Here is a 20,908-nt window from a genome sequence, read left to right as displayed (position 1 = left end):
TAGTTAACCTGTACAAACTATTACGAATATTATACATGTAACGTAAAAATACATTATACATTCCTCTTATGAATACGAGTCACGAAAAATACATTATACATCATTATTACGAATACAAGTCACGAAAAAATGCATTATACATTTTTATTATGAATACATTATAGGAGAAAATCATTATACATTCCTACCCTCCATTGTGCTCCTCTACCGAGTCACTATATCACTGTAACTGCGTTTTGATGGCCCTCTCGCCTCCTCCTAACCCAAAACACAGCAACGGACTCACTTAAAGCTATATACAGGGCGGTACATTGAGCCTTGAAAAACACTACTGTATTCTGCATGAACGTCACCTGAAGAACGAACGCCCCCTTTCCCTGCATGAACGTTACCTGAAGAACCCCCCCCTTCCCTGAACGTCACCTGAAGAACCCCCCTCTGCATGAACGTCACCTGAAGAACCCCTGCGCAGACGTCTGAAGAACCCCCCCTGCATGAACGTCACCTGAAGAACCCCCCCCACCCTGCCAAGAATTTTAAGTTTAATTTGTGGGTTAATATTGTGGTTGAAAAGGTTTTAATTGGTTTGTGGTTTATGGTAGAAATGGTTTTAGGTTGAATGGGGTTTAATTTGTCAGTTTTTATGTTATAGAGAAATGTGTCTGTGTAGTGTATAAAGTTCACTCACACAACAGTAAAAGCGTAAACGTACATTTCACAAGTTATCCGTAAAGTCATTTAACTTAGAGCCAATCAACAGAGGCGTTTTAACACAAGACCTCGAGTGAGTAAACAAGCACAAAAAAAACAAGAATAAAAACAAACAAATAAATAGGGTTAGTAAAGAAGGAGTTAACCGGGACACTTAACGAGGTGTGAGGTGATTATGTAGTTAAGTAATTAGTGAGTGTAAGTGGTTCTTTTCATCTCCGTCCACTTAAGAGGATTGGAAGGGGGGAGGGAGAGAAAGAGAGAGGGAGGAAGGGAGAGAATGAGGGAGGAAGGGACAGAATGAGGGAGGAAGGGTATAGAATGAGGGAGGAATGGAGAGAATGAGGGAGTAAGGGAGAGAATAAGTAAGGGAGAGATGATATAACACAGTAAAAAACATAAAACAAACTCATTAATAACGTGAAAAACTCGATCGTAGTGAACTGCTCTGAAAAAAGAGACAAAATGTTCCTTCACTATAAATTATTCACAGGAGATACAGTAAATATTTTATAGTGTTGAATTGACGGTTCATAAGAGGATGGTTATAAAGTAGTACCAATCTCCCCCCTCCCTTCCCCCTTACTTCCCCCTCCCCTCTTCCCCCTCTCCTTTCCTTTCCCCCCTCTTCCCCTCTCCTTTCCTTTCCCCCCTCTCCCCCTCCACCCCTTAAGATATCTCTGTGTGAGTGTTGGAACCTTTCTGGGAGTGATAAGAATAAGGCCCGCGGCGACAGGGTGTTAGTTCACCTCAAAAGAATCCAATACTGTACTGTTTGTATGAGCCCTTGTAGTCGATCGTGGTATTGATAATGTTATAAGGAATTGAATCTCGTGGGTGATTTCTCTCTCTCTCTCTCTCTCTCTCTCTCTCTAAGGCATTTAAATCCATACGACCGATTGTTTATCATATACGCTTAAAGAATTGGATCTCTTATGGACGATTCTCTTTTGTTTTTAAATTTACGATTCTCTTTTGTAACTAAAATCTATACTCGATTATTTTATTACGTACTTGTAAAGGGAATAAAAACAAACCCTTTACGTGATCAACAAATGCGTTCTGGAGTATTGAATCGTCTATATGTTCCTATTATATTCTATTTAAGTAATGAAGAAGTGTTTGTAAAGCGATAATTTGTGTTGTGATCGGCTCTGGCGCGTATTGGGCGGGTAAAGTATAAGTAACGGGAGAGGGAAGTGTAAAGTATAAGTAACGGGAGAGGGAAGTGTAAAGTATAAGTAACGGGAGAGGGAGGTCTTTAGTGGTTGTAAATCCTATAATGTGTGTCGCCTCCATATGGTTTTACCGATAATGTTGCTGCTGTATAAACGTGACGGGATGGCATGTGTGTGTGTGTGTGTGTGTGTGTGTGTGTGTGTCTCATCAGGGGAGGGAGGGAAAAAGGGAGGGGAGAGGTAAGGAGGGAGGGAGAGGAGCGAGTAGCGTCAGAGAGAGGGAGGGAGGGAGGATAAATCTAGTTAGAGGTCGACCTGGGGGAGTTTTAATTCACTTCCTGGGCGGACGGTGTGAGACGCAGACCACAAGTAATTCAATTCAATGCTTCAGTTTCCCAGTGACTTAAAAGTGTCACTAAGTGTTAAGGAAAACTACCACGGCAAACAACTTAACTCTTCAAACTGATCTCTCTCTGTCACACACACACACACACACACACACACACACACACACTCACACTCACACACACACTCACACACACACACACACACACACTGACAGATTACAATAACCTCGCTCCTCCCGTCGTCTGAGTGGCGGGTGTAGCAGTGAAAAATCTCTCCAACACGTACACATTACATTAATAAATCACTGTCAGAGTATGAGAGGCAGTTCATAACTTGTGCATGTAATATGTGCCAGTGACACCACCTTTTCCCTTCTCTCCCCCTTCCTTGACGCTATTTTGTCTTCCTTTCTTCCCTCCTTCCTTCCTTCCTTCCTTCCTGACGCTACTCTGGCATCTTCCTTTCCTCCTTCCTTTCTTCTCTACTCTCCCCCCTCTCTGGCACCTAACAAGATGGCCCCAGAATTAATTTAGGAGAAGATGGTGGTATACCCTCTCTCTGTTATCTCCCTCTTAGTTACCGCTCTTCCCCCTTTCTCCACTCTCCCCCTTAGTTACCCTCTTCCACCCTTTACCCCCTTCCATTTTTGCTTCCTTTCCTTTCCACCGTAATCTCTCCCTTTCCTCACTATTCTGCTTCCCTTTTCCTCTCCTCTCACCTCACCTAACCCCTTCTCTCCCTCCTCCTACCCCACCCCACCACACCCACCCCACCCACCCCACCCACCCCCACCCCACCCCCACCCCACACACCCACCCACCCCACCCCACCCCACCCACCCCACCTCACCTCTCTCACCTCCACAGTTCCAGCCAAAGCCAATTTTACAAGGACACTCTCCCAGGACTCTCACTTGTGACTCTCAGGTTAGGTTAGGTTATGTGATTAGAGTCAATGTGGTGTGTGGCGCGCGCGCCGTGTGTGTGTGTGTGTATGTGCGTGCGTGCGTGTGTGTGTGTGTGTGTGTGTGTGTGTGTGTGTGTGTGTGTGTGTGTGTGTGTGTGTGTGTGTGTGTGTGTGTGTGTGTGTGTGTGTCTCCCCACCATATGTTAGAGTGAGTCGCCCTTCATCTTCTCACCTTCACACCTTGTATACCTGTAATCACCAGGACACACAACACCCCTTTGTTCTGTACACCTGTAGTGGTTGACTCAGTGTTGTGCAGCTTTGTATTCAAAACCTTTGCAGCATTCACCCTTGCATGCTTAAGTCTTGCAACCACAAGCCTTGCAACCACAAGCCTTGAAATCACAATCCTTGCAGAAACAGGCCTTGAAATCACGATCCTTGCAACCAATGAACCTTGCAATCACGAGCTTTGCACCCACGAACTTTACAATCACGAACCTTGCAATAATGCATTTTTCACTCATGATCTTTACAGTCTTCTTACTATGTTGAAGTCTTGCAATCTCTGAGGCTTGCAATTTCGATCCGTGCAATCTTGTAACTTGCATTCTCGAGGCTTACAATCCTGAACTTTAAAATGTTAAGCCTTGCAATAGAGAACAGTGTAATCTTATCTTCATGTTGAGCAAGAAAAGAATTTGCCTGTTATAATCTTAGTTTATTCTATGTATTTCCGAGAGCTTCTTAAAGTATAATTTTATAAGTGTATTTCATGGCATTTTTTCATCTGTATTTCATAGACTTTGAGCTGTATTTTAGTTTGCCTTTGTGACTGTATTTTGTACCCTTGTGTATATCCTGCCTAAGTGTTATGTATATCCTGCCTAAGTCTTGTGTATGGATGGGAAGTGACTTGGTGGATAGAGAGGAGGGGGATTGGTCTGTCAGTAAATGGATAGAGAGGGTGAGCGGTGGGTGGGTGGATAGATGACCTCCTTAGGCTTGAGCTAGTCGAGACCCCACTTTACCCCCAGGACTCACCACCAACCCACCACCAACCCACCACCAACCCACCAGCTCGGCCTAAATTTAACACGGGCTTTCCTTCGCCTGGAAATTTACTAAAGAAAAGTTTAGGAGTCACAAGTGTACGGGAGCAACATTGTCTCTTAAGATGGGAAACTGCTGTGGAGGGAGGAGGAGATGACACTTTCAACTTGAGTAAATGTTTTTTGTTGTTTTTTTTGGGGGGTCAGGTTTTCGTCAGGCGAGAGAGAGAGAGAGAGATCGTCTTTGTCTGTCTCTCCATTCATCTGTCTTGTTAACTTGTTTTATACACTTAATTTCTCCTCTCTTTTTGTTTTTTGCATAATTCCTTACAGCTCGAGGAAGGGACCACAGGTAGCTAACAAAGACCTATTGTTACACTGGTGACTGAAACCTTTTCTCTTAACACGTGTGTATGTTTTATGTATTATGTATATGTTTTGTGTATATTATGGTGGGGATTAATACACGTCATGTACCAACACTTAGGGCAGAACGATTAATTTCAGGTGGGTGGGTGGGTGGGTGTGGGTGAGTGGGTAAAATAGTGTATTTAAATGCTAAGGCTTTTTAGTCTCAATGTGTATGAACACTTCCCAGACGTCTGAAATGGAGACTCACAAGACTTTCTCGCAATAAAGATATTCTCACATGAACACTTAAGTAAGAGAAGGGGAGAGAGAGAGAGAGAGAAGAAGAGAGGGGGATGATAGAGATGATGATGAGAGAGAATAAGGAGGAGAAGAGAGAGAGGGGGAGAGAAGAGGGTGAAAGTATTACAGAAGGTAAGGAATAGGAGAGGGAGGGTGAAGGAGGAGGAAAAGCCATGACTCTCTCTCTCTCTCTCTCGGGGTGTAACTTCTCCTCCGCCTCAGGGAAAACTCTCACGGTAACCCAAGACTTGACAAATTTACACAGGTATTTCTTAATTAATTTTCCAGGATGACGTAATTCCCGGTGTCAACAAAAGCTGTACCAGGAAACCTCTTGTTGTGCGTCTGTGCTGAAGGAGAAGGTGTAAACATTTCTTGGGCGTAATTAACTTTTCGTATCGTCGTGTTATTACCGGGTGTTATTCTTGTTATTACTGTTATTGTTTTGTTAGTGTTATTATTATTGTTATTTACTTGCCTTCATTGCCGAGAGTATTATTATTATTATTATTATTATTATTATTATTATTATTATTATTATTATTATTATTATTATTATTATTAGTTTTTATATTCCGTACAACTAAACCCCCCCCCCCCCCTACATGTTCCAAACAGAAACTCGAACAGAAATTAATATTTTTAAGTATTTTTTGTCATCTGAACGAAAATCCAAAAATTCCCGTAAAAATTTTGTTGGGATTATATATATTAAATAAAATAAAAAATCCCAGACACAGCTTTTACCAGGTCGTTTCACGGTCACCGAACAAGGCTAGTGAACTCGATAAACTGGGGGGGGGGCTGTGGAGGGGGGATGGGGGGGTTGGTGTGAGTGGGGGGAGGGGTTGGGGGGAGGTATTTTGTCCCGGTTCTACAGCGCTAAGGCAATTATTCGGCTCATAGCCTCGAATCACCGTGTTGTTTAAAAGATTCCCGGTTGTGCTAGAGTCTGTGATTCTCCGACGTTTAGAGTGAATCGCAGTTCGACCCCCGTGTGAGACAGCGCCTTCTATAGGGAGAGTTTGACCAACTTTACACCATGAGCCGCCATTTTGTAAACCTCGTGTTGTGAACTGTCAGGTTTATTGATGATTTTATATACCCAAACTCTTTAAACGTTAATCTATCACCCCAACGCAACCGGATGACGCCATGTTTTAATAAGTAAGCTTAATTGTTTATTTTCCTGATCATTACTGTTACCAGACGCCATTTTGTAAACCTCACACTCAAACCAAGTTGGCATAGCTCGCCCTACTAAAGACGCTCGTGTAACTATGAGCCGCCTACTGAAGCCATCTGTTAACGTCTGGGATAACTACACCTAGAAAGTGGTCTATTTAGTGCTTATACTCATACAAAAAGAACAAAATACGTTTATTGTTATTTAATTCAATCCGCGATCCTCTTAGTCAAACCCACCTCGGTCTCACAGCCACACATCTGACTGAGCTGATTGAAAGGTGCTCAGGTGTGTGTGTCAGGTGTGTGTCTGTCCTGGTGATTGTGATAAGATAATTTCCTTTTTTATCATCTGAAGATTAGCCTAGGGTGTGTGTGTGTGTGTGTGTGTGTGTGTGTGTGTGTGTGTGTGTGTGTGTGTGTGTGTGTGTGTGTGTGTCAAATAAACACTATAGGGTTTAACTTCACTGGATCATGTAAGAAACTTTTCCCAAGGTAAATAATTTATGTAGAGTCTTTCAGTCCTTACAGCGGGTTTTGTAGAGTAATTCCTTTGTTTTTAAATGTCAAATGAAGCTCTAGTCGGTTAGGTTAGAATAGGTCGTCGTTTGTGTATTGAATATATAATTTTTACAATGTTATACTTTAAAAAATAGCTATGATAATCAATGAATATATTTTACAGTGTATTGATCTGATTCTATACAATACATTATAATTTTATCTTATTATTTTTACTTCATATTTTATTTATTTATTTTTTATTATGATTTATTATTTTTAATACCTTGGAATAAATCGTCGTGTTGTTTTATATAAAGATGAAAAGTTTTGTATTTTCTTTAATTATTTTCAAGATAATAAAATAATATATGCCTTATGACTGAAGTATAAAGGTTGAAGAATAAAATGAATATTATGAAAAAAAAAAAAGATTAGTTTTTGATTATTTTTGTACGTACCTGTCTCGGCGGTAACACAAAACTCAGGTGACTCAGGCGTAAATGTAACCTGTAAATAGTACACGTGTAATTTTGTTTCACTAGCCTTATGGAAATGTAGTAAAAAAGAGTGTGTGAAAAAATGATACAAACTCTTTTTATAACCAGAGTTTTAATGCACGTAGACATTTAATTAGAAAGCGAATATGTTCTTTATAATTTGTGTTTTTTAATAGTGATGTGAGGTTTAGTTTGTGGTGTTTGATCTACCTGTATGCATTATATATATATCGCCAACCTAACCTAACCTAACCATTAGAAGTGGGGTCCCAAACAACAACCATCCTACACGTCAAACAGCAACAACTATCCTACACCAAACAACAACCATCTCCATCTTGCCGTATAAGACGTCTTTCAACACCCTCTTAGTATTGAAGATTTATCGCTTCTTCTCTCTTTCGTCATCTTTTTGTCTTCTCGTCGCTTTCCATATCGCCTGTAAAGAGTGATGATGGTGATGGTGATGATGGTGGTTGGTGATGGTGGTGATGGTGGTTGGTGGTGGTTGGTGGTGATGGTGGTGGGTGGTGGTTGGTGGTGATGGTGGTAATGGTGGTGGTGATATTAATGTTGGTGATGGTGGTAATGGTGGTAATGGTGGTGGTGATATTAATGTTGGTGATGGTGGTAATGGTGGTTGATGGTGGTAATGGTGGTGGTGATTGAGATATTTATGCTTCTCTCCCTCTCAGCCCCCATATTCCCACTCCCTTTATCCTTCTTTCTCTCTCCCTCCTTCCACCTATCTCTCATCCTCACGCCTTCTCCTACACCCTCTCTCCCTCCTTCCCTCCCATCACCTCTCTCTCCCACTCCTTTCATCCCTCTCGCCCCACTCCACCAGGGTTGGCAGGGCCGGGTTAAGACACTCTTCCATATTATATAGTGTAGCGATTTATTGGATATAAGTCAGTACAACCTGGGCCCTCACCTGCCCTAATTACACCCAGCCCTCAATATGGGGCCTCGGGGTCGATAAGGGCCGCGAGGGGTGGGCTGTAGAGGGTGGAGGGGTAGCTGTGGGGGGGGGGGGCAGGGAAAAGGAGAGGGAAGAGGTCCCACTCCCTTCCTTCTCTCCTCCTCCCTCTCCCCATTCCCTCCCCACGTCCCTCCTTTCCCCCTCGTAGGACCCTCCCAACACTCCCTCAGGACACCGGGTGCGTGTTCGTGTCCCTGTAGCTTTGATAATATAATAATTATTAATAATACTGTGAAATTATTGCGCTTATAATTATATTAATTATTAGAATCTCTCTCTCTCTCTCTTCCTCCTTCATCTTTCTCTCTCAATTCCTTCCTCCATCCCTTCCTCCCTCCCTTTCTCCCTTCAGGTTGGACATGGTAAGAGCCTCAAGGACTCAACTTGTCACTTAAGGGTAGAGTTCTCCTTCCCTCCCTCCCTTCGTCCCTCCCCCTTCTCCCCCCTCCCCAAGCTGACAAGATTGGACAGCCAGCGTCAAAGGATTGGGTCGATGGAATGTAGTAGATTAATCTCAAGATGAGATTAGGATCATAGGATTGGGGTGAAATAATGAAGAATCAGAGTTCCAAAGTTGATCAGGAGACTGAGACTAGAAGGATGAGCTTAGGATGAAGGACGTGGATGGTCTCGACAATGCTCAGTAACGCGAAGAGTAAAAGTAAAGTGAAAATAACTTATCTCGTGTCCTCGAAAAACAATAAATAAATAACACGGAAGGGAAAAGGTAAAGTAAAAAAAATAATTGGTTCTCGGTCTCGTGGTCTCGTTGCCTCCAGACGTCGAGTATAATTAGGAAGTTCATTAAGGAAAAATTACACCCCTGAGAATTGCTCGATCATTCCTAATATCTGGAGAAACCCTCCTCTTCCTATTCCCCCTAGTGTTTGGTGTGGGGGTAGGGGTGTGTGTTGAGAAGGGATGAGTGTGTATGTATGTGAAAGAGAGAGAGAGAGCAGTATAACAATACACACCCAGTATAGCGCCATGAAAGTCTACGGTCCCACCCACCCACATTTCACTTACTCTCTAGTCTCTGCTCTTCATCGTGCTATGTGACCGTCCCTCCCCTACATCCTCCCCTTTCATGGTGTGGGTGGGGGGAGAAATATGACCTTCTATCACTCCTCCCTCACGTTGATGGTGTGGGAGTAGGGGAGAGGGGAATATGATCACCTATCCCATGCACTCCCCTACACCTTATAATATTGTCGTCAAAGTCTACGGTCCCACCCACCCACATTTCACTTACTCAGTCCCCTGCCCTTCACCACCCATAAGGCGACGTGGTGTGTTGAATCCATCTGTCCGTCCGCCCATGACAGTGATACAATAACCTAACCAAATCTCGTCAATTTATAATGTTTTTATATATATTTTAACCTGTTGTTTGACCTTTTGACCTGTTATTTGACCTTTTTTACCTCAAAGCTATACCAACTTTTGGGTTTTATTATAGCCTATATACTCGTATGTACCAAGTATATATATATAGTATACCTCTGACCTTTATCAAGTTACAGGCGTTTATAATTCGACAGACACCTGAATCACTTGACCTCCAACAACTACCTGACTCACTCGACCCCCAACAACAACCTGACTCACTTGACCTCCAACAACCACCTAAAGCATTCGACCTCCAACGACACGAATAATAACACCAGATATCAGATTTGAAAAGCTCTTAATATTAGCGTCATGTAATTACCATTTTAATCATATATGTTGATCTGAAAGCATAATAATTATATCCCTTTTATGTAATTCGACCCCTCGCCTCATATTAATTACATGAGAATTATTTTTTTTCATAACTGAATAGAATTTTTAGGTGAACTTGACGGAACTTTTCATTAAAACTTTTAGAATATAATTGGAACTTTAGATCTGTTCTGGGGTTCTGTTCTGTGTTTGTTTGTGTATTTATTTGTTTTTCTTTACAGTGAGGGAGTTTATCTAGTGAGCTTCTTTCCTTTTTAATTTTTTCTCTCCCTTTCTCATTCCCTCCCTTCTTTATTACCGCCTTTCCTCCCCTTCTTTATTCCCTCCTTTCCTCAATTCTTTATTCCCTCCCACATTATCTTCCTCCTTCCCTCCCTCCCTTCCTTCTTCCTTTCCTTCCTTATTTCCTATATTTACTACAGTTTTTCGTCTATCTTCACCCTGCTCTCTCTCTCTCTCTCTCTCTCTCTCTCTCTCTCTAACCTGGAAACAAACATTTAATTTACTGTTTGGGTCTCGCGTAAACAGTATCGCCAGCCCCTTGATGAATCGTTGCTACAACACTCTCTACCACACACTCTGCTGCCGCTACCACACTCTACCACACTTTACCGCCGCTACCACACTTTACTACCGCTACCACACTCCACCGCCGCTACCACACTCTTTCTCAATATACCGCTGCTACGACACTTTACCGCCGCAACCACACAGTATCACACTTTATCACCGCTTCCACACTCTACCACACTTTACTACCGCTACCACACTATACCACACTTTACTGCCGTTACCACACTGTATCATACTTTACTACCTCTACCACACTCCACCATACTACCACACTCACCACACTTCAACACCACGTTCATTCTGTTTTTGAAGTGTTTTTTTTTTTCGTTTTGGTGTCAAGCGTAAAATGCAAAAGGTTATACGCCACATTAGGGGGAGTAACAAATATTCTTTTTCATTTTGCGAACACGTTATTTACCTGATATATTTTTCAGAGTATGCGTCAGAGGGAAAGATGTTTATACGCAGAGTGAGGGTTGATGGGGACTTTATATTGAGTAAAAATGAAAAAAAAAATAACTTGAACTCAAATGTAAAATTATGCAGAATACTTTGGGATTTTCTTTTGCACTTATATTAATTTTGTTTTATATTAAGTTAATTTATTGTTGAATCTTAACCCCGAGTAAGTTTGTTTCTGTTAAATTGTTTTTTTTATTGCTTTAGTTAGGAATTTATTTCATTTTAATTCAAGTGGCATATTTTTTTTTTCAAGTTCATTATGAGTGCAAGTATTCTTTTGTCAGGTCTGTCTCTCTCCTCCTCCTCCTCCTCCTCCTCCTCCTCCTCTCATCAACTGGACGGCTTCCGTATATTACTTATACAGACCAACAAAAAATAGACATTTTAAATTCGTTTCTTAAGATGGTGAAAAAAATACTCCTCGTTTCTTAGGCTAGACCAACAAATAAACCTTTGTCGTGTGAGAAAAAGAAAAAAAAATTGTATGGAAAGTTTAATAAAAATAAACCTTTTATTTTAAGGGTAATGAAAAATAAAACTCGTGTCGTCAGGAAATGAAAAAAAAATAAACTTCGTTTCTTTAGGATGAAAAAACCTCCAGGTCCCGAGCTCACTAACAGGGCAGTTATGGTGACTGTAACCTTGTCCATATCTCCCGAAGATACAGAGTCCGTACGACCTTATTTCCGCCTTGTAGAAGCATACGGGTGTTCAGAGGTCACCGTATCTTATGGTGTACGATAACATCTGTCATGACCGCCGGAAGTCGTTAGTGAATCACCCGTTCAGCCCTAAGGTTGACCGTCACCGTAAGTCGTTAGTGAATACCACCCAGATGGTTAGTATAGTCTTTGATGGCTGTGGCCCTTGGTCTTCAAGAGTTGTCAACGTTTATATTTTATTCAGCAGAAGAAACCATTTTTCTGTGTGAGGTTCTGAGGCTTTTTGGTGGTGGTGTGTGTGTGTGTGTGTGTGTGTGTGTGTGTGTGTGTGTGTGTGTGTGTGTGTGTGTGTGTCGTGCCAACTGCTAAACTTTGACCAGCCATAGATCATCATCACAACTGACCTTTGACCCAACACACAGTGCCACTGAACGTCGCCCACCCGCCCCTCCTTCTTTCACCCTCCGTCCCTTAACCTCCCTCCTTTACCCTCACTCCTTCTCCCTTACCCTCCCTCACCCCTCCTCTCTCCCCCATCCCCCATGCCTAAAACCAATAAGGGTGATCGTCATGCCTCCGAGGGCCCCTAAGACCCTGCCCTTCCTACCTGTGCTGCAGGTAAAAGAAACGTAATTAAGACCGTCCCTTCTGCCGACTCGACTACAAACGACTCGACAAGACAGGTTCCTTCCCCTAACCCCTACCCCCCACGTTTCCTTCCTTTCCTAGATTTCCTTTCCTACCTCTTAAGTTCCCTCTCCTACCCCCTTAAGTTCCCTCCCCGTACCTCCAGATATACTTCCCTCCCCACCCACTCCAAGTTACTACCAAGTTTCTGTTATTTGTATAATTATTTTGTTATTAATGAAACCGTATGAGGAATAACAGGTGACATTCTACCAGCAGGTGACTGGTGGCATCAAGTGTATCGAGTTACCAAGTAGTATTAATGGGGCTTGTATCTCGAGCTTCTCACACTCCCTCATCTCTCAACCTTCCCCTCACGTGTGACATCTCATACTTCAATGATCCTGACCATAAAAACAACACCACCTTGAGCAATTAACAGCGTCTGGCGTTTCCCTCCATCCCGAAATGTTAAGATTATGATGTTACGCCAGACGATCGTTCTCCTGCCTTTTAACTTTACTAGCGATTATTTGACGACGTGAATGTAGGAGGTCTTGTATGTCTGTCTTCTATACGTAAGATTTAATGGTATTAATAATTAGTGTCCGGGCTTATGGCTGCCTAGGGCAAGGTTCACAACGTACGGTAATATACGTTTATTTCAGGGTTTTATTCTGGCGTACAGTATCCAGTTTACGTAAGGAGTGCTTATGTGTCTTTGGTACGCGTGTTTCATAAAGGTTACATTATGGAGAGATTTAAGGTTCTACAATTTATTTCAGTGTTGGTTTACTGGGTGGTGGTGGGTAGTTCATGGGTAGCTTTCAGGAGTCGTGGGTAGATCATGGGTACCTTTGAGGGCTTATGGGTACCTCATCGATACTTACGACAAGTCAAGTTTAGCACAACAACACGTGAACAGTTCGTGTGTATCTTGGTAATCCTTTCGACGACCTTAGAGGAAGATCTAGCAGAGTTGGGTCATGTTGTCGTCAAGCGTCTCAACGACCATTCCGACGACTGAGAGACAATGCTGGTTCTCGTGGCCTTCTCTCGACAGCCTCGTCCCACGACCTCAGGCAGCTTTAAGGAAGGGTCTTGAAACCCACCCAAACGACCCTTCTGACGACTCCAGGCCATTCCAGGATCTCGCGGTCTTCCTCAACGATCTTTAACGACCACCTCAACTGATCCAGACTGTCCCCAGCACCTCCCAACCGCCTCCACATTATCGGAGCTTATATGACAGCGGCTCCGTTTATTCCACCACTCTCCTCCTGGACCAATTATAGCCTTGTGCTCACAGGAGTTGGCGACTATCCTGAATTTCCACGACGTATCAAGAGTTATTGTTGGATGGGAGAATGATATTGTTTGGGTCTCGTATCTTACACCCTAATCCTTCCCTTACACCAACCCTTCCCTTCCCTGATACCTCAATCCTTCCCTTACACCCCCAACCCTATCCTTACCTCATCCCTTCTCAATCCTCACCAGAAATGAGAACCGAGTCCTTCTACCTCCAGGAGGGGGGGGGGGGATCTTAGTTCCTGTAAACAGTCTTAACAAAAGCACTCGACCAAGCTCCGTTGTTTTCTGCCCCAGGTACGGAGAACAAAGATGGCGGCGGGGGAAGGAGAAGAGGAGTAGGAGGAGATGGAGATGGAGGAAGAAGAGAGAAGGAGAAGGAGGGGGAGGAGGATGATGAGGAAGAAGAAGAAGAATGATGGTGATGCTTACCACATTTTACCACTTAAAAGAAAGGTAAGAACATGAGAATAAAAGAATGTTGTAAGAGAAAACAAACTCACAAATGAAAGAAAAGAAGATAAACAAGAGAAGAAAGAAACTTACAAGAATGAAAGACAAAATCCCAAGGAGAAAAAAAAAGGAGACGAGGGAGAGAGAGAGAAAGATGATAAAGAACTCGTTAACCTTTGACCTTGGTGTTTGAGAGAGACAAGAGAGAGAGAGAGAGAGTAAGCACGAGAATGACAAAATACACAACATAATGAAGATATAACAAGGAAAGAGGGAGAGAAAAATGGTACGAACAACATTAGTGATAAAGATAAACGAAACATAATGACATTCGTTCAGCTGTTTTGTCATTTTTGTTTAACTTATAAAGAAATTTGTTTTAACCTTAATTAGATTAGAGCAAATAAGCTTTGTTACTGAGTTGGGTGGTTTAGCGTTCACGGAAGAATTGGTTAATTTTATGGAAGTTCGCGTATTTTGAGGACGATGGGTAACAAAGACGAGGACAGGTAAATTACAGGTGTGAAGGAAGGACTATGTATAATTCTTGTAAATGATTTATTGATTATACGTGATTTGTATTAGATAAGTCGTGTGTTGTATGATTCTCTCTATCTTTCTCTCTCTCTCTCAAGCTGAGGTCTATAATCAGCTTATTCCAGCTTAATTTACCAGAGCTTAGACTGCTATTTGATACTCACATATATATATATACATTACCTTCAATAATTGTTTTGTCTCGTAAATATTAGATCAATTTGAGTAGTTTCTTCTATAATTAAGACTTGATATTTTATACAATTAATTTGTATATCCCCAAAGAACGTAATTCCACTGACTTTCATTATTATTCTCTTTTATCGTTCACTTACGTCTTTCTCTGCGTTTCGGTCACTTCACAGGCACCCAAGCGATGGTCGAGTCACCCAAACCTAACCAATGAGACGACCAACCTAACTGTATCTGACTTAAGAGGAATTATATATGAATCACCTCAGATATATATATTTTTTTAATAATTCGTATTTTATTTTCCTCATTTATTTTACAGTAATATATAATCTAAATTGGAGCATCGTTTATGGATGAATCTCAAAGCCAGTGTCCTTGTGTGGTGTATATGTTAGTGGCTATAATGCTTAGACGTCTACAGGTTTACAGTGAGTGAAAAAATGTTCCTTAAAAGTACAAGCTAACAAGCGTCGTTTAGATTGTGTGCTTTTGTGTGTGTGTTTTTTCGCGACGATCCAGAATCTATGTTTTTGTGTCGTTACGTCTTGGGGGTTTTGTGACTCAGTGTATGGATAATTAATCGATCGTGTTGGTATAGATGGGGATAATTCTGGTTGATGCTGTTGTCATTATTGTTATGATTAGAAGACTTTCGTTCATATTGTCAGAGAAATATTATTATTTATTCAGTTTTTATTTTCATCTTTTGTCTTTTGTTCGATTTTTTATGATTTGATTATAATTTCTGTATTATTTTTCTTTATTTTTATTTTATTATCCTTATTTACTTATTTTTTGCTCTTGTTTTGTTTTTATTTTGCTCTTGTTTTGTTTCGCCTGGTTGAGAGTTGCGACATATACAAAATGGGGAAACACAAAGCTCTTGACGAAATCCTCTCTCTGAACATTACATTAAATGACTCAATTTTGCAATATATCAACTAAGAGGATTACTGTAATTGTTTCCACTCGCTTATGCAACAATTCGCTCAATATGTTCACCATTTTACATCTTTATTTCATATCATTTTTATAGGGAGTAATTAAGGGAACGGTGTACAGGTAATGGGATACTATTGTGATTACTTTTCTCAACTAATTAAGGGCAAATACAGGTATAAGTACAGGTGCAGAGATATCATAATGGTTACAGTACTTAAATGGTGGAATGGATCTTTTCCCTTCCTGTTCCTCCTTTCCCTTCCCCTTCATCCTTTCCCCTTCCTCTCTCTCTTCATCCTTTCCCCTTCCTCTTATCCCTCCTTCTTCTACTTATCCCTCCCTCTTCATCTTATCCTTCCCTCTTCCTCCTTCCCTTCCTCTTCTTATTACCCCTCCCACTTCCTCCTTCCCTTCCTCTTCCCCCTTTCTCTTTCTCATATCCCTTCTCTCTCTCTCTCTCTCTCTCTCCTATCGCCTCCTCCTCCTCCTCCTTCTTGACGTGAATTATAAGTTACCCCTTGGAGTTTATTAAAGAAAACGGGAATCCAATTAAAGGAAATTCCGAGAAAGAGTTTTAATATTTATGTCAGTTTACCGAGACTAATTTCGAGCCATCAGAATCCGTCGCTCGAAGCTTTTCATTCTTCCTACTTAATGTTTTATTTATTATTTGTAGACCATTTTTTTTTTTAGATTTTTTTTTCTTTCTTTTATAAGGAGAGAGAGTTGTTGCCGGACGCTTGTGTGTGTATTATGTTACACGTCTTGGGTATTCTTGTGTGTGTGTGTGTGTGTGTGTGTGTGTGTGTGTGTGTGTGTGTACATGGCGTTATGAGTCTCGTCAGGGAAGTAGTGGTTTGATTTTTTAAATATTTATGTTGTGTGTGTTTTGGTTTGTCTGTCTGTCTGTCTGTCTGTCTGTCTGTCTGTCTCTCTGTCTGTCTGTCTGTCTGTCTGTCTGTCAACACTAGTAAGGTGGACAATATAACCTCTTAATCTCTGTCATCCCGAAAAAGAGAGACCCAACGCTCTCTCTCTCTCTCTATCTCTGTCAATGAACGAGCCGCTTGTTCACAGGCGTTCAACTTGACCCAGTTTATGTTCCGTCAAGAGGACAACTTGACAAAGAAGACAACGTGATGAAAGAACGATAAACATCACCGACTTTTACCTCTTAGTCTTTAAAACTTTTCTTCTTTTTTATCTTTCATTTTTGCATTTTATTTTTGCCTTTGGGATTTTATCTTTGGATTTTATTTTTTGAATTTTGTTTTTTGCATTTTGTTTAGGAGTTTATTTTTGTATATTATTGATGACTTAATGCAAAAAATATATAAAAAGAAGGACAGAGATTTAGAATGACATTTACAGAAACAAAGCTTTTCATCCTAACTAATATATATTAAACCGTATTTTTTTATTATCTAATGAATACTAATACGTATTTTATCCCTTTTGAAATGTTTATATAGACATTTATAGAGATACACATAATATATTTTAAGTTCATTAGTGAATATTTAAGTCAGGGAATGTTTATAGGAGGTATATGGCTTCGAGTGGATGAACTAACACCCATTAAGGACCTATTATGACTGGGACCTAACATAACAGTGACTTACTATAATTCGAACCTATTATAACATGAACCTCAATATAACCAACCATCACCCCCACGCAATTTAACCAACCCCCATAATTTAACCAACCCCCCACAATTTAACCACCCCCACACAATTTAACCACCCCCCACACAATTTAACCACCCCCCACAATTTAACCACCCCCACAATTTAACAATTTAACCACAATTTACCCCACAATTTAACCACTCCGACAATTTAACCACCACCCCCACAATTTATCCCCCACAATTTAACCACCACCCCACAATTTACCCCCACAATTTACCCCCACAATTTAACCCCCCACAATTTAACCAGCTACCCAAAACAGACCATTTACCCCTAATACACTCGACCTCCTCATGTGTAGGAAAGAAAATATTTGGATAACCTCGAAACCCATATTTTTTAGCGTTCCAGTTTAATTTCGCATAGCAAGAAGTTTTAGCGAAGATTTGCTACATTAGAATAACAAGGAGCCGCGTTAAGACAACTTGGCTCTCTGGGTTAATGCAGATTCAAGCAGTTTCAATGCATTAAATCTACATAGAAGTGTTCTAATCTCAGCTGTGAATTCTGATGATGATTATAATTGTGTGTTTTCTTTTCTTTCTTTCTTTCTTTCTTTCTTTCTTTATGTTATTTTTATTTTTTTACTTTTTATTGTGATTTTGTTTTGTTTTTTCCTCTCTCTCTCTCTCTCTCTCTCTCTTATTTATTCCTTCATGAATTTTATTGTGGGGAACTATTTTATTTTTGTACTATTAAACACGAAGGAGATTTAGGACTTTTAGTCAAGGGAATTGTGAGTATTTTACTGTCACTAGATAAGAATTTCCCCGGAGCCTCACATAAATATATAACACACGTGAAAAAGTTGCATGATATTCAATGATATGTTGACGCAAAATGCAAAACACGACGACGACTCTGTAGTGCATTACCAGAGAGAGAGAGAGAGAGAGAGAGAGAGAGAGATGCACCCATTATCACGGTAAGAGAAGTTTATGTGAGATTTTCTCTTATAGGAATCGGTTTTAACATTATTACGTAAATTACATATATAAAGCTTAAAAAAAAAAACATTATATTATGTATGTATTATGTTAAATATATCATCAACCTTGAAAAAATAAGTCATTTCATAGATGTGGTTGAAAGTATATAATAAAAATTCAGTATAAGAATATTCATGTCTTAACTTACAGGTCGCTGGAGATATTGTATTCAGGGGACACTTAGTTATAAAATACCTCTTTCTTAACTTATATGTAATATTTACCTTCCTCACTGTCATGGGGGAATCATTATCCATTTTTCTTGTAAGGAATTTAACCCTGAATTCTCCGCAGTTCTTAAATTTACCGTTTTTATTACCACGTTGGATAAAAACAGATTCTCGTATTAAGAATTATTTCATTTCCAGCTTTGTATAGATCATTTTTATGTCTTGAGATGAATTACAGCGTTTAAGTGTGTGTGTTTAAAAGGTTAATTAGAGGGAAAATACCTGGACTTACCTGTACCTTTGAGAATGTTGATCCAATGTAAATAATTTTGCTGTTTTGTCGTATTAAGTGATTGATGTTTGCTGGGTAGGGACATTCACACCTCACATGACCTCCTCACGCCTCATATGACCTCCTAACACCTCACATGACCACCTCACATAACCTCCTAACACTTTACATGACCTCCTAACACCTCACATGACCTCCTAACACCTCACATGACCTCCTAACACCTCACATGACCTCCTCACACCTCACATGACCTCCTAACACTTCACATGACCTCCAAACACCTCTCATGACCTCCTAACACCTCACATGACCTCCTCACACCTCACATGACCTCCCACACCTCACATGACCTCCTCACACCTCACATGACCTCCTAACACCTCACATGACCTCCTCACACCTCACATGACCTCCTCACACCTCACATGATACTCGAGTAGGAAAACTTTTTTAAATCAAGTCTAATCTTCACCTTGCATGATTCACCTGACCTAACCTAACCTGACGTGACCTTCATGTTACTGATGGTCATTCTCTTTCACTTATTCTCTCCTCTGTTATTCTTTTTTTATTGAATTTGTTTCTGTATCTTTAATTCCCTCATTCGTGTGTGTGTGTGTGTATGTGTATGTGTGTGTGTGCGTTAAGGTCTTACACACATCAAAAGAACACTTTAAGGTGATTTTAATCTTTTGTTATGTAGACAGTTAATGAAAGTGCTTACTGACATTGTTAGTTGATATAAATAAATGAAAATAAGAATCAACAACAACAAATTTTGGCAAAGATTGAATTTTTGACTATTTTTTAAAAGTTTTCTCGTTAAAAGTTTGGAAACTCTTATACTTTGATGTTTGATAACCAAGGTAATAGAAGAAGCTAAACTCTCACGTGATAACTTGTGGCATTAAGCAGGGAAAGTTTACTTATATTTTATTTCATCAAAGTTGTAGACATTAGACAGAGTAACGATCGCTTCATAATAATAATAGTTATGTTCTTATTTATCTGTTAATAAATAGGCAATCATAGTGGAGTCTTCTAATAGCTATAAATAGACACCTGATGTTACAGTTGGGGAAGTGAAGGCTGTCGAGTACAATGCCGACAGTGTACCTTATCCACACTGTCCCTGTCTCCCTATCGTGTTCATTGGACCCCACTGCCACTTGTCATGTCCTTCAGCAATAAAAGTTGAAATCTGACCCAAACTTAAAGAAAAATTCGAGAAAAATAGAATAAAAATATACGAAATACCTTCTTTTTTTATTAGGATTTGCCCTTATATTATTCCCAGGTAATGAGGAGCTTAGGTTTATATATCACAGGAAGGTGAAAGTGTTGATGTCCTAAATGACCTTCGCTCGTCCTATGAATAGAAACCTCAATTTGTTGCTATATTATTTACCTGGGGTTTGAGTTTCTTATTATGGTGTTGGTCTTCGAAATATAGTCTTGGGTAAAGTGTTATAAACGCCCACACCCATAAATTCGGATATATTTTATGACCATGGGTGTATATTATTTTACCCTTTAAATTTATACGCATAGGCAACTCTCTCTCTCTATATTCAGTGATGCCATCTTGTGTTCATGTAAATAAAAGAACTAATGATAGTGTTAGTTCATTAGTTTTGGGGGAGATTTTTATTATTATTTCATATTTGTAGTGTTTTTGGTTATAGGTGAGTGACTGGTAACTGGAGGTTCAGAAACTGGCGCGTTTAGACTGTATGTTAAAGACTGTTTACATCCACTTCCCACTCACCCACCCCAATTCAGTCATCTCCCTCCTCTGTCACCCTCTCCACCCACCTTCCTTACCCTCTCCATTCACCTCCTCCTCCTCTCATCCTCTCTACCCATTTCCACACCTCCCTAACCCTCCCCCTCCCACCACCACCTATTTCCACCCCTCCCTGACCCTCCCCCACCCACCCCCACCTATTTCCACCCGTCACACTCTCAAGGGCGAAGTTCAAGGGTGAGGCATTTTCTTTTTTCTTTTGTTAGGAAGATGAGGGGGTCAGCCATAACGAGACCACGACTGCCTGGAATAACTCAAAATGGAAAAAAATGGAAATCTGAGGAGTGGCCGCCTGAAGAAAGTGTATTAAGGGGGAGAAGTAAGCCTATTTCTCTCTCTCTCTAGCAACAACCAATTAAGATAAGGCTTCCGGAAACTGACCAATCATAAGCCAGGAGACAAACCGTAAAAGTGCCAGTCAGCGTTGTCATCTATAAGCTGTGCGCTAATTG

General features: G+C 40.6%; 1 protein-coding gene across 1 annotated transcript in view; it reads left to right on the top strand.

The window, feature by feature from the left end:
* Nucleotides 1-14,313: 14,313 nt before the first annotated feature.
* Nucleotides 14,314-20,908, top strand: part of LOC121876970 — a 31,383-nt gene continuing 24,788 nt past the window's right edge. The window contains exon 1 of the mRNA XM_042382550.1: nucleotides 14,314-14,336. Within this exon, the coding sequence (XP_042238484.1) occupies nucleotides 14,314-14,336 (23 nt within the window). The remainder of the gene's footprint in view (nucleotides 14,337-20,908) is intronic.

The sequence above is a fragment of the Homarus americanus genome, unplaced genomic scaffold (genome assembly GCF_018991925.1).
Source record: "Homarus americanus isolate GMGI-L3 unplaced genomic scaffold, GMGI_Hamer_2.0 scaffold53880, whole genome shotgun sequence".
NCBI lineage: Eukaryota > Metazoa > Arthropoda > Malacostraca > Decapoda > Nephropidae > Homarus > Homarus americanus.
The sequence above is the reverse complement of the archived record's forward strand: the minus strand, read 5'-3'. Positions and strand labels throughout refer to the sequence as shown.